This window comes from Grammomys surdaster, unplaced genomic scaffold (genome assembly GCF_004785775.1).
Source record: "Grammomys surdaster isolate TR1022 unplaced genomic scaffold, NIH_TR_1.0 193, whole genome shotgun sequence".
Taxonomy (NCBI): Eukaryota; Metazoa; Chordata; class Mammalia; order Rodentia; family Muridae; genus Grammomys; species Grammomys surdaster.
The window spans coordinates 2,502,499-2,517,042 of record NW_021604638.1 but is presented as its reverse complement, the minus strand read 5'-3'; the positions used below and the strand labels follow the sequence as shown (position 1 = coordinate 2,517,042).

Here is a 14,544-nt window from a genome sequence, read left to right as displayed (position 1 = left end):
CATGTATGGGTCACACCATCCTCACATCCTTCATGTATGGGATGTACCATCCTCACATCCTTCATGTATGGGATGCACCATCCTCAAATCCTTCATGTATGGGTCACACCATCCTCACATCCTTCATGTATGGGATGTACTATCCTCACATCCTTCATGTATGGGATGTACCATCCTCACATCCTTCATGTATGGGTCACACCATCCTCACATCCTTCATGTATGGGATGTACCATCCTCACATCCTTCATGTATGGGATGCACCATCCTCACATCCTTCATGGGTGATATGCACCATCCTCACATCCTTCATGTATGGGTCACACCATCCTCACATCCTTCATGTATGGGACGCACCATCCTCACATCCTTCATGTATGGGTCACACCATCCTCACATCCTTCATGTATGGGATGTACCATCCTCACATCCTTCATGTATGGGACGAACCATCCTCACATCCTTCATGTATGGGACCCACCATCCTCACATCCTTCATGTATGGGTCACACCATCCTCACATCCTTCATGTATGGGATGTACCATCCTCACATCCTTCATGTATGGGATGCACCATCCTCACATCCTTCATGGGTGATATGCACCATTTGGCTTCCCAGGGCCTCTGCCAGCTAACTTCCTACAGCTCACAGCAGTCCCTCATTAAGAGATATTAGCTTCCTCCCTGATTCCTGACCCAGCTACATTTTTCATTTTCAAACCAAGATGCTCATGATGCAATGTCTGTCTGTCTGTCTGTCTGTCTGTCTCTGTGTGTCTTACTGGTTCTACCCTCTGCCTGGAAAATGGGGCTCACCACATAAGTCAGGCCAGTCTTGAACGGGCACTCTTCCTTCTAACTCCAAAGAGAGGAGATAACAACCAGTTCCTCACCCCTTGAATGCTTGAAAGTTCCAAATTTATCATTATCGATGTGTTCCTTAGAATGTGTTTCTTATGGTTTACAGAGGTGGTTGAGTAAAATAATACACACAACTGTGTTGCAATCTGTAATAACACAAGAATACATACAGCTGTATATGGAACAGTGCTTTGAAAACACTGCTATTCGAGCCAAGTGATTGTGGCCATATGCCTTCAATCCCAGCACTCGGGAGGAAGAGGTGGGCAGATCTCTGTGAGTTCCAGGCCAGCCTGGTCTGCAGAAGGAGTTCCAGGACAGCCAGGGCTACACAGAGAAGTCCTGTCTCGACAAAACAAAACAAAACACAAGAAAGCAAGCAAACATTGACACTCATTTGTTAGACAAATGTCACAGCCAGCTCTGCATTTCCTTAACAAGTCTGATTTCTCTAATAAGGGTTCTCGCAAATTGAGCCAAGACAGGAAAGGAAAGACAATCAGCTGGTGGTTCTAGCCCTTATACATTTTCTCCTTCCTCTTCTCTAGAGTCCAACCTCTGTTACCCCATCTCCCAGTGGGCAGAACACAGAGAGGAAGATCCACCTGTCTGAGCACAGCAGGCTCTATTTCGGAGCACTCTTCAAAGCCATCAGTGTCTTTGCCAGCAGCCTCAGCAACAGCCAACCCCCCGAGGTCTTCATCACTCAGAGCAAGCTGGTCATCACGGTTGGGCAGAAGCTGGTGGACACACTGTGCAGTGAGACCCAGGAGAAAGATGAGCGAAATGAGATTCTGTGTGGCAGCAGTCACCTGTGTGGCCTGCTCAAGGACATGGCTCTGGCCACCAAGACTGCAGTGATCCAGTACCCGAGCCCCAGTGCTCTGAGCCTCCTCCAATCAGAGGTGGAGAAACTAGAGCACCACTCTCGGAAATTCAGAGACACATTGGAATGAAGCTGATGGAGGTCAACTCCTGCAAGTTTCATACTCACCACTCTGTTCTGTGGAAAAGCCAATCAGAATGGCTGAAACAGCCATGGGTCTCGGAACCAGTGTTAGTAAGTGGCTAAGCCTCTGAAGGAGGCTCTTCTCTAGAGTCTGACCTCTCTTACCCCAGTGGTAAGGTCTCCCAGTGGGCAGAACACAGAAAGAAAGGTCCATGAGGAGGTCAAGAAAGAGAGGCAGGACCTTGAGATGCTGAACTCACTGTCCCAAGGTATACAGCATCGTCAGGGGAAGTGGCATTGTAGAAGCCATGTTTTGTGTCAGTCAAATGTGTGTGTGGTTTACAGTCATTCTACACTTACTAGGCAGCACCTAAGGTCAAGGTCAAGGGGCTGAAGAGACAGCAGCGTGTCAAAGGCTCTGACCTCCCAGAGTCACCATCTGATTGGGAAGGGACAAAGAATTATCTGTAGTCTGTTCGATGCTCATGAGAAAAGAAACTGGGAAAGAGGGAGAATGGAGAAGGAGAAAAGAACTTTCCCCAAAGGATTGATTCCTGTTGCGTTCTTTAGGAAAGTGCGGGGATCACGACTTAAGTTTAGCAGTCAGGAGGCAGAAGTGGACAGACAGACCTTAATGTGACTAGTCCACAGTGAGCCACAAGCCAAAGGCTATATATTGAGAACCTATTTTTTTTAAGCGTCCCCAAAAGTAATGAGTTTGCCTTTTTTATCAGTTGTTTTAGATTAATACTGTGAGATATATTCAAATTGTATATTCATGAATGTGCGTGCACGCATTTGTGTGTGTGTGTGTGCATGTGTTGCTAGAAACTGAATCTAGGGTTTCACAAATGCTAAGCATGTACTTTGCCACAAAGATTGACCCCTAGTCCCCCGAAATGTATCTTTGCTGTTACTTCACCCCAAAGATGATGGTTATATACTCCGTAAGAGACGATGGTTATGTGCTGTTGGGTCCCCTACTAACTTATTTTGTGTTACAAATCCTGTATCAATTGGTTCCCCTGTTCAGTTAGGTTTATATTTCACTAGTCTCAAATCTGTTATATTATTTATCTATAATCATGGGATTAAACACATTTGCAAGGCCCTGAGAGATGGCTCAGGAGGTAGAGGCACCTACCCCCAATCTGGTTTCCTGAGTTCTATCCCAGGGACCCATGTGGTGGAAGGAAAGAACTGACTCCTCATAACTGTCTTCAGACATCCACACACAAGATAAAACGAAACTTGTAATTAAAAACTTAAACCATATGAGCACCCTGGCAGCAATCCTTTCTTTGAAAAGGTCTCTTAGCCGTGTCACCTGGGTGCTGGTAACAAAGTGAAGTGTTTGTTAAAGATGCCTCCATTTTGAATGCATCTGCAGGGAGTGTGCAAGTTTGTATGTGTTGGTGTGGGCTGGAAAGCAAACCCATCATTGGTGTGTTCCCGGAGTGGGGCGGAAAGTCCGGCCAGCAGATGACATCCACAGTGGGTCACAGCTCTGGAAGTGTTACCAAGCTCCTCTCCTGCAAACCACTTCCTTTCTCTCTCCCTGTATCTCTGCCTCTCACCTCATGCTACTATGGTTACCTTACGCTTCTCGCCATGGGAGGGCTCCTGTCCCTCCTGAGCACAGGATACCTTCACAGAAGAAAGCATCCCCAGGTTGTCTCCTACAGAGGTGCCAAGTTGAACTTCTGTCTTATCTGCATGTGGTGGGCACTTTAAATATATTGACTGTAAGGGCTGGAGAGACAGCTCAGTGGTTAAGAGGACTTGTTACTCTCACAGGAGACTCAACCATTTGATCTGATCTCTTCTGGCTCCTTAGCCAGCAAGTATGGAAGTGGTGCAATGCATGCATACATGCATATACATGTACATACAAACATACATCCACACATAGTCATGCATGCAAACACTCATATACATGGAATGAACATAAATCCTTTTTTTAAAATGTTGATGTAGGGGCCAGAGAGCACTTTCTGCTCTTCCAGAGGACCTGAGTTCAGATCTTAGAACCTTCACTGGGCAGCTCACAACTGCTTGCAACCACAGCTCCAGGAGATCCAATGTCTTCTAGGCCCTGAGGGCACTTGTACATATGCTGCATGAGAACACACACACACACACACACACACACACACACACACACACACGTGTTCATCACCAAAGGAACTCAAGCAGGTCAGGAAGCAGGAACTGATGTTACTTACTGGCTTGCTTCTCCTGGCTTGCTCAGCTTGCTTTCTTGTAGAACCCAGGACTACCAGCCCAGGGATGGCACTACCCACAATGGGCTGGGCCCTCCCCCCTTGAACACTAATTGAGAAAATGATTTACAGCTGTATCTCATGGAGGCATTTCCTCAAGGGAGGCTCCTTTCTCTGTGATAACTCCAGCTTGTGTCAAGTTGACACACAAATCCAGCCAGTATATATGTATATGTATATGTATATGTATATGTATATGTATATGTATATGTATATATGTTTTTTTTTCAAGACATGGGTTCCTCTGTGTAGCCCTGGCTGTCCTGGAACTCTGTAGAGCAGGCTAGCCTCAGACTCACAGAGATCCACTTGCTTCTGCCACCTGAGCACTGGGATCAAAGATGTGGGCCACCACCACCACCCAGCTACATATACAGAAATAATAAATTGTCGTGTTGAGTGTAGAGCTAGGTATAGTGGTATATATCTGTAATTCCAATACTTGGAAGGTAAGCAGGAAGATCAGAAGTTCAAAGCCAGCCTGGACTACATGGGACCCTCTCTCAAAAAAACAAAACAAGGTGACAGAGGGGAATAAATGGGACAGTAGGGAGAAGGGTTAGAAAAGGGAGCAGTTGGGGACTCTATCTCAAGCAAACAGACAAGAAACCATTGCCTGTAGCAGCTGCCATCTCAAGACCCTAAAACAAGCGTCCCCTTTTGTGTCTTAGACTCAGTCGCTGAGGGGCCTGGGGTAGAGGTGGGGGTGTCACATTCTGAAGAGCAGGATCTCACCTGTTAGGATCCTGCTGTAACAGAAGCTGGGCCCACTCCATCTTAGCAATGCAGGAAAACGCTGGAGCCAACTGGCCACAGGGCCTCCAATGGTGTCAAGGGACAGTTTCCAGGTCCACACTCCTGTGGTGGCAAGATGGCTGTCTTGGATTATCACCAGAGGAGAGGGACTTCCTTTTGGTTATACTACCTTAAATCAGGTGCCTGCCCCAACAGTGTGAATAACCTATTCACACATGTGCACACACATCACTCAAATTAATATGACTACCCATATACCCACACACACTCACTCACAGACATACTCACATGCATACACATCTCCTCTGCAACTCTATTCTCTCTCACATTCACAGATTTCTGTTTTACACACACACACACACACACACACACACACACACACACACACACACGTAACCATAACCACTGGTCCTGTGTGCCAGTATTGACGCATCTAAGGATTCCTCCTGCCAGTTCTGGATGCAGAAATAAAGATTGGAGGTTCTGGGAGAAGAGACTATGTGAGTGTGTCTCTAGTAACCCTGTGACATAATTAGTCATGAGGGGACTTACAGGATGCAGGACAGTCATGCTTAGACCTATGTCTTGTTTCTTTTTGTTTCTTTTATGAGACAGGGTTTCTCTGTGTAGCCTTGGCTGTCCTGAAACTCAATCTGTAGACAGGGCTTGCCTTGAACACACAGAGATCCTCCTGCCTCTGCTTCTCAAGTGCTGGGATTAAGAGTATGTGCCACTATCCAGGGGAAAGCAAGGGAAAGCAGATGGTTAGACTGAATCACACTATATGTGTAGCTTAGGTGAAGAGAGCCAGGCTTAGCCACTCTGGGAACGATGAAAAGCCTTCCCAATTCCAAGGTCCCATGTGCTGATGAAGAGCCACCCTTGGAGCTGCCTCTCCTAAGCGTGGCAGCCAGGCACACTGCACAGACCTACATCTGCCCAGAGACCAGGGTTGGCAGCATCAAAAGCAACTGGCGCTTCCTTTCACACTGATTGATTCATGTCCCTTCAGCCCCAAGGTGGGATTTAGGGGTAGGCTCACATGAAGGCTGGACACAACAGGTTTGTATCAGAGCCAGGAATCTCTAAGTTTAGAAATGTCTCGAATTTTACAACAGACCCTAAGCATCTCCGGTGGAGCTGTGTCTCTAAGATACCATTATTTATCTGATTTTCAGCAGCTAGCACTTGGAAAGCAGAGGCAGGAGGATTGCTGCAAGTTGAGGGCAGCCAGGGCTATTTAGTTAGATTTTGTCTCAGTTTAAAAAATATATATGGAGGCAGAGTCACAAGTGTATCTCTGTGAGTTTGAAGCCAGCCTGATCTAAAAAGCAAGTTCCAAGACAGCCAGGGCTACACACACAAAAAAAAACCCTGTCTTGAGCACTCCCCCCCCCAAAGATTACACTTATATCTATTTATATAGATATCTATAGATATAGATACATCTATCTGTAGATATATCTGTGAATTTGAAATCAGCCTGGTATTCATAGCAAGTTACAGGCCACCCAGGGCTATACAGTGATCCCCTATCAAAAAAATAATGTCTATCAGTAGATAGATGGATGGATGGGTTTTGATTTGTTTTGTTTTAGCAAAAATAAAAGCTGTCCTGCAATCTGGAGGAAGAAACTATCTTTATCTTTTAAGGTTGTGAGCCACAGATCCTTGAGAAGATAATTCAGAACAAAATGCCACATGGTCTGCCCAGATATGCAGAAATAGAAGACACCCATTGCAAGGTTGGAGTGGCAGCTAGACGCAGGGACGGGATGTATCTGGACGCAGGGAGTGCCATAGGGAATCAAAGGGTAACGTCTATCACTCAACGATAACAGCATCTACTTGCACTGGTTCTTCGGCTCAGCACTGTCCTAATGCCACAACAACTTGAACCCCGCCTTTCCCCAGTGACAGAGAGCCTAGCGACCTGTGACCTGGTGCTGCTTTTCATATCTTTAAATTTCTTGAGTTTTGTTCAATCCAAGAACTGTTGTCAAGAGATTCGGGTAAGTTGCTATGGTGTGTGCTTAGTGTGCAGGAGGAAAGCCCTGGTTTCCATGTCCAGTACCTCCTAGACGGGGAGGGGAAGAATCGACAGGACTTCAAGGTCATTTTGAGGCCAGCCTGCACTGTGTGAGACCCTATGGGCAAGCCAAGAAAATCCTTGTCAACAAAGAGCAAATCCATTCTGTACAAAATCATGAAACACACGGCTCTTGGCTGCAGCTGCTTCCTTCCCTTTTGTGCAGCAAGCCCGCCCAGACTCATTTCAGAAGACTGCCTGGGGCTTTAGAATAAAATGCATCTGCTCAGCTTTTGGAGACTTCTTGATGAGTATGTTTTTTTCTAATATGCAACATTCTGTACCATTTCCTCTACGAGAAGAAAGAGGAAACGGTGGGTGGTGGTGACAGCAACTTGGCCTTGATTATGTTCGCTCCACCAAGAGGATGGAAGCGGTGACGATCCACTAATCGAGCTTCCACTGGGGATCATGTATCTGTTTTGATGCAAATACATTTTTTTTTTTTAAAGAGAGGGTCTTGCTGTATAGCCCAGGCTAGCTTCAAAACCACCATCTTCCCATGTGCTAGGATTATAGGCATGTGCCACTACCCAAACAAATAATATTTATGAAACTTCTTGGGGCAGTGGGTGAGACAGATCTGTGGATGAAGGTGCTTGGTGATCCACAGGAACCTTACGGTGGAAAGACAGAACCAGCTCTGTAAACTGTTCTCTGACCTCTGCACATGAGCTGTAGTCTACACACGTCACACTGGCAAACCATTCATACACATAAAATAAAAATAAAATTTAAAGACTTTTGAAAATTCTAATATACAGTTACGGAGGCAGGATAGATAGAAAGGATAATTTAAAGGGACATTGGAAGTGGGGAAACTCTTATCTAGTGTCGATTCAAATCTTTCAGAGAGTAACGCATCATAACAGACAAATCAGTTTTGCTTGTAGATGGATCTCTGTGGGTTCAAGGCTAGTCAGGGCTACACAGTAAGCCCCTGTCTCAAGAAGAGCAGGAGAAAGAGGAGGAGGAAGAAGAGGAAGAGGAGGAGGAGGAGGAGGAGGAGGAAGAATATTCCTTTTTTTTTTTTTTTTTTGGTGATTGCCCAGAGACTACATTCCTTTTTTTTTTGTTTTGTTTTGTTTTTTGTTTTTGTTTTTGTTTTTCGAGACAGGGTTTCTCTGTGTAGTCCTGGCTGTCCTGGAACTCACTCTGTAGACCAGACTGGCCTCGAACTCAGAAATCCACCTGCCTCTGCCTCCCAAGTGCTGGGATTAAAGGCGTGCGCCACCACCACCCCGCAACATTCCTTTTCAAAGAGCTACATTAAATAACTACATTAAGCCAAGAGTGGTAGTACATCCCTTAAATCCCAGGACTTAAGATGCAGAGGTAGCCATATCTCCATGGGTTCTGGGGCCAGCCTGGTCTACATACTGAACTCCAGGCCAGCCATAGTAAGACCCAGCCTCAAACAAAACACCAGGGCTGTTAAAAACAATGTAAGTGCCGCCCTCTCACGTTGGCTGTAGTGTCTGCCTATCACACACAAAGCTTTGGGTGCCACTCCCTGGATCACATAACTGGGTGTGGTGGTGCACACCTGTTATCCCAGCCTTGAGGAGATGGAGGCAGGAGGATCAGAAGTTCAAGATCGCCGGGCGGTGGTGGCGCACACCTTTAATCCCAGCACTTGGGAGGCAGAGGAAGGTGGATTTCTGAGTTCAAGGCCAGCCTGGTCTACAGAGTGAGTTCCAGGACAGCCAGGATTATACAGAGAAACCCTGTCTCGAAAAAAAACAAAAACAAAAACAAAAAAACAAAAACAAAAAAGAAGTTCAAGATCACCCTTGGCTACACAGGGAGTTCCACCTTTCTGCAAACCACCACCACCACCAGACTATGTTTCCGTAAGGACAGACTACTTGTGAGTCTTTGGGCTTCTCTGGACCAGCACACCTCTCTCACCCCTAAAACCCCAGCAACACACCCATGGCGGGAAACTAAGAGAACCAGCTCGTAATTTTGTACTTAATCTTTTAACCTTTGCTTGGTCTCTGCACTCTGTGGCAAGTTGCATCCTTTGAGCTATATAGCTTCAGAAACCACAAAATCAGATGTACAACTACTGTTAAGACACCTAAGTGTGACTCTCTCCCTTCAAAGACCCATCCCCAAGTGGAGGGTATTTAGCGCTATCCCTTTCTCTTTCCTGTATGTATGGCACATGGCTTTATGACACACTAGAAAAACATGACTTACCACTGAAACATATCCATGCCCCCCCCTTTCTTTTGAGAAACAATGTCTCACTCTGTTGCCTAGGCTGGCCCTAGTACATGCCATGTAAGCTCAGACTAGCCTTGAACTCAACATAATTCAAAAATCTGAAGGCACAAATGTAAGTCACTTTTCTGGGCCTGCAATCACCTAGAATCCTAGGAGCAGCAGAGCCCCAGAGGACACAGCACTCCCCTAAGTGAGGGTGAAAACCCAGAAAAGATGGTCTTCTGAGACTATCTAGTCACTTTAAGCAGTGGGGACTTCAGACTGGACACCTTAAGACTGGCACAGACACAGAAATGAAGGAGGCCATACGTAGCCCAGGACTGCTTACTTATACCGTTGGCCTCTGTAGTTCCTCTGGGCCTACAGCTCATGCTGGTGCCCCAAAGACAGACGAGGGAGTCACTGAACCCCTTTTTTGTTCTCTTCCCAATACGGTCACACTCTCTCTGCCTGCACTGTCACTAATCTCTTTAACTGACACAATGGGATGACTGGCTACGCTTAGCTTGTTGGAAGACATCTGGATACAGGGTGGTGAGGTGCTCAGTGGCTAAGAGTGTCTGCGGTTCTTTGAGGGATCACAGGTTGGATTTCCAGAACCCCAGTAGCTCACAACCATATATATACAACTCCAGTCCCAGGGAAATTCAACACCCTCTTCTGGCTTCGACAAGCATCTGCATTCACGTAGTGCACAAGCAGGCCCACCCACCTCACGTCTTTTCTGAGATTTAAAATACAGGAGAGGTAGCCGAAATGCCAGGTTCCGTCCATCTCATCCTTAGACTTACAGCAAAGCTTGCCCAGGTCTGCAAAAAATGCCAAGGACGCAGACCTCGGGACTACCATGACAGACACTCCCCAGTACGCCCTCAAGCCCAAGCTCACACGACCCAGCCTAAGTCCCGGGACCCATAGGGAAAAAAGAAGGGCCCGCCCATGGCCGGAAGTGGACGCACTCCAAGGACGTTCCAGCACGCCTCCCTGAAGCCACGCCCAACTCCGGACAACTTTTTCAAGACAACTGATGCCGATGAAGGTCTCAGAGGGTGACCCCGCCCCCTTGCCACGCGCCGTTTATGTGCGTCATCAAGGAGAGCCGGAAGTAGGTAGGGTTTCGCCAGAGACCCCGGAAGAGACGGCTTATAGTGTTTGCTGAGGTATCTGGGTTTTGTTGCGGCTTCTAACTCCGGCTTTGGGATGGGTTGCGACGGAGGCACAATCCCCAAGAGGCACGAGCTGGTGAAGGGGCCGAAGAAGGTCGAGAAGGTCAGTGCGGACTGCGGGGCTCGGGATGAGCAGTGTCTACCGGCGCTTATGGAGGGTTTACTGTTTGCAGTCACTGAACAGTAGGATTAGAGTGGGGAATCCTCCCAACAGACGCTGTGTTAATATGTAAACATTAACACTAAAAAGTACAGAGACTGCAGAGCTAGTGGCCTAGTCAGGACTGGGACGCACCTGCAGGTAGCGACGATTATGGTGATAGATGTTATTTATGGACTTTGTGTAGTTTTGTTTGTTTTTTGAGAAAGGCTCTCACTATGTGGCTCTGGCTGGCTGGAACTTCCCCCACCCCGGCGCCTGCTGAGTGCTGGGATTAAAGGTGTGGGCTACCAAGCCTTAGTATTTGAAGAATACTTTCTTTTTTAGTGTTGTGTGTGTATATATACGTGAGTGTGGAATCCAAGGAGACCAGAAGAAAGCATCTGATCCCCTGGAGCTGGAGCTACAGGTTTTTGTGAGCCATCAAACTTAGCTGTTAGAATCAAACTCGGGTGCTTTGGAAGATCAGTACAAAGGCTTAACCACTGAGCCATCTCTCCAGCCTGAACTTTGTGTATTAAAGACTTCCCGAACCCGTTCCCTTATGTGAAGTGAGACCCTTATTAAACTATGTCAGCATTTAGCACACTGAATTGGTAGTTAATCCCAGCTGATCCCCATGGGACTGCGAGCCCCTACTGGTGGACTCTGTACACTGTTTTTCTTCCAGAACTAGCACAATTTCTAGTACAATGAATATTTTTGAATAAATTAGTGAACAGTCCGTAAGTCTTACAAGACATTGAGCGAATTGTATAGTTCCACACTAATGTAATGGCAGGGGAAAATAAGTACTGGAAAGTTAGTTCTCACCACTAAAGTGATATGGCCTAGGGTTGTGAACCACTGTTCCTATCCAGTTAGGTGCGTTTCAGAGCTATTGTTGATGATGACTGTTTAATAATATAAGGCACGGAATACCCCCGATACAGTTCTCAGCGTGGGGAGGATTATGTGTTCTGATCCAGCATTTGGAGAACTTCTGGGATGGGAGGCGAATCCCAGTCAGTGTTGTACTTAAGACACTGCATAATTTCCTGACACGTTCCTAACAAACCTCTGCTTGTCTCTCTGCCCTCACCTTCTGCCCCTCTTTAGCTCTTTCACTCTGTTCTAGATAACGTAGGCCTTGCCCCTGCGACCTGAACATTCCTCACTCATAGTGACATCACTACTTTTTCTATTCAGTTCTTACTTGGAGGGAGGGGACCCCTTGAGGCAAGGTTTTGCTGTTAGGTAGCCCAGGCTTCCCCCAGCCATCTCAGTGCTGGGTTACAGTGTGTGCTCCTTGGCTCTTTCCCCTCATTTCTTCACTGAGCCTTCGTCACAGTCAACTGCAGTCACTGTTTAGGCCCCACCCCCTCTGCTGCTTTCCCTTCTTTTCTATGATCACTTGACTCTGTGGTCATCGACTGCGCCTCTCTCTCCCACGTGCTCTGCGGTCCTTGCATGGCTCAGCGCTGCTTTCTCTAAGATGTCTCTGTGTATCCACTGAGCACTGAGCATGTGTTGAAAGTCTGAGGAGAGAGTGCACATTCATGTGTGCATAAAAGTATTCATCTTACTGTTGTCCCCTTGTGCCCAGGGCTGACAAGGAATAATGGAAGAGTTGTCAAAAAACAAACATACAGCCAGGCGGTGGTGGCGCACGCCTTTAATCCCAGCACTTGGGAGGCAGAGGCAGGTGGATTTCTGTATTCGAGGCCAGCCTGGTCTACAGAGTGAGTTCCAGGACAGCCAAGGCTACACAGAGAAACCCTGTCTCAAAAAACCAACCAAACAAACAAACAAACACTCCAAACAAATAAAAACAAAAAACCCTGATCTCAGAAGGGAAACGAAAAGGAAGGATGATCAGGAAGAGTAGTTTCTTAACCCACTTTGTCCAAGTTCTTATTAAATGCTTGTTGTATACTATTCTGGGCTCTCTTCTAGAGCTTCCATTTGCAATGCCTGTTATGAAGGAATACAGATATGGGGGTGGGGGTCTGCCCCTGCCTTGGCACACAGCTCCCAAGTTCCATGGAAATATCACTTGTCCTAAGTGAGATGTGTGGTGACTTTTTATTTGAAATACAGTGTAACTATATAGTCCTGGCTAGCCTGGAACTTTCTATGTAGATCAGGCTAAGCTCAAACCAATAGAGATCCACCTGCCTTTGCCTCAAATGCTGGCATCAGAGGTGTGCAGCCACATCCAGCTCATGGGGGCTAGATAAGATCCTGGTTGGGGACCAACCACCAGAAAGACAAAATCATGATCAGAAGTTGACACTTTTTTTTTTGCTATTTGTTTATTTATTTATAAATACACAAGTTTATGTCCACCATGTGTATGCAGGAACCCAAGGGGGCCAAAAGAGGGCATTAGAGTCCCCTGAAACTGGAATTGTGAGCTACCTAACATGGTTATTGGTAACCCAAACTGGGTCCTCTGCTAGAGCAGCAAGTGCTCTCAAACACTGAGCCATTTCTCCAGCCCTGAAATGTGGTACATTTATGCCCTCTCCATAACCCAGGAAGATGTTGTATTAGGTGTTACCAGGAAGAAGTTATATTGTATTAGGTGTAAATATAGACATTAGTGTTGGTACTAGGGCTGGCGATCAGGTAGAGGACCTCTTGGTGTGTGCAGAGTGGTTCGCTCCCTGCCCTTCCCCTCCCTCTTCTCCTCTCCCTCCCCCATTCTGCTCTTTCTAAAGCTTGTAACACACAGTTTAATGATGGGTATGAACTTGCTTTGTGTGTGTTGAGTGTTGGTGGGTCTTTATTTAACATAATACTAATTTAAAACCTTTTAAAATTTTACGTTATGTGCTGCATGTGTGGGGGTCAGAGAACAACCTTTGGAAGCTGGTTCTTCCCACTGTGTGTTCCAACGGTCAGATCGAACTTGGGTTTGTTTGTTTTATTTTGTTTTGTTTTTTACCTCTGAGCCATCTCACCTGCTCTAATTTCTTAAAAGTTTTTTAAAGTCCCAAGTTCATATGTCACTATTCTATTTTTTTTTTATTATCAACTTACTTAATGCACTGGAGAGTGGGCCTCATGCATGCTAGGCAGATGTCCTGCCATGGAGCCACGCCCTCTGCATCCCAGCCGTTTACATGGTTTCTTTTATACTTTTTAAAATACGTTAATTGATTTAGTTGGAGGGTGTGTGGCAGACATGTAGAGGTCAGAGGCTAGCTTACAAAAGTCAGTTCTGTTTTTTACCATATGGGTCCCAGGGACAAACTCATGTCGTTCAACATAGAGGCAAGCACCAGTGCCAGCTGGCCTACCACAGGCTCGGTTGTTTTCTTTTAGAATTAGCATCTCTTTGGGTTACCCAGACTGGCCTCAGATTTTATCCTCCTGCCTCAGACTCTCAAATACTTGGCTTATGGTCACTACTGCTCCTGGGTGTGGGTCATTATTCTGATTTTAAAATTAAAAACTCCACAGTATGTGTATTAGTTGCTTCTCTGCTGCCGTGATAAAATGCCCTGACCAAAGCAACTTATGGAAAAGTTTATTTTGGCTTATGCATCTCGAAAGAGTGTCCATGGGAGCAGGCGGCAGAGAGGCAGCTGAGTGATCCATTTTCATCTGCACTCAGGAAGCAGACAGAGTGCAGGACAAGTAGGGTGAAGTATAAACCCTCCAAGCCCACCCTCAGGGCTTTGCCTCCTCCTGCAAAGGTTCCGCCTCCAAGGTTTCATAAACTCCTCACACACTCCCACTGTGGAGCACACGATCATACGTGAACTTGGGAAAGACATTTCTCCTTCACCGCCACAGTGCGGGATTAGATGCATCTTACACGTGAGCAGGCTGGAGTGACGGTGTGTGTTTTCTTTCTTAGGTTGACAGAGATGCTGAACTGGTAGCCCAGTGGAACTACTGTACTCTAAGTCAGGAAATCCTGAGGCGCCCAATAGTTGCCTGTGAGCTTGGCAGGTACGGACCCTTCATGTGCCAGGATTCATTTGCTCTGTTGGCTTTGAAGAGAATACTGAAGTACTTGATGGATCAAATAGGGGCTATCCTGAGCACTTCAGATCAT

The 14,544-nt window shown here is 46.4% G+C and overlaps 2 protein-coding genes across 2 annotated transcripts in view; both read left to right on the top strand.

Annotated features, from left to right (window-relative positions):
* Cass4 (Cas scaffold protein family member 4) overlaps positions 1-3,092 on the top strand; it is a 41,802-nt gene extending 38,710 nt beyond the window's left edge. The window contains exon 7 of the mRNA XM_028769700.1: positions 1,411-3,092. Within this exon, the coding sequence (XP_028625533.1) occupies positions 1,411-1,818 (408 nt within the window). The 3' untranslated portion in view covers positions 1,819-3,092. The remainder of the gene's footprint in view (positions 1-1,410) is intronic.
* Positions 3,093-10,284: 7,192 nt separating this feature from the next.
* The window catches only part of Rtf2 (replication termination factor 2), a 28,720-nt gene continuing 24,460 nt past the window's right edge, over positions 10,285-14,544 (top strand). Inside the window, exons 1-2 of the mRNA XM_028769617.1 lie at positions 10,285-10,439; positions 14,344-14,438. Of these exons, the coding sequence (XP_028625450.1) occupies positions 10,371-10,439; positions 14,344-14,438 (164 nt within the window). The 5' untranslated portion in view covers positions 10,285-10,370. The remainder of the gene's footprint in view (positions 10,440-14,343; positions 14,439-14,544) is intronic.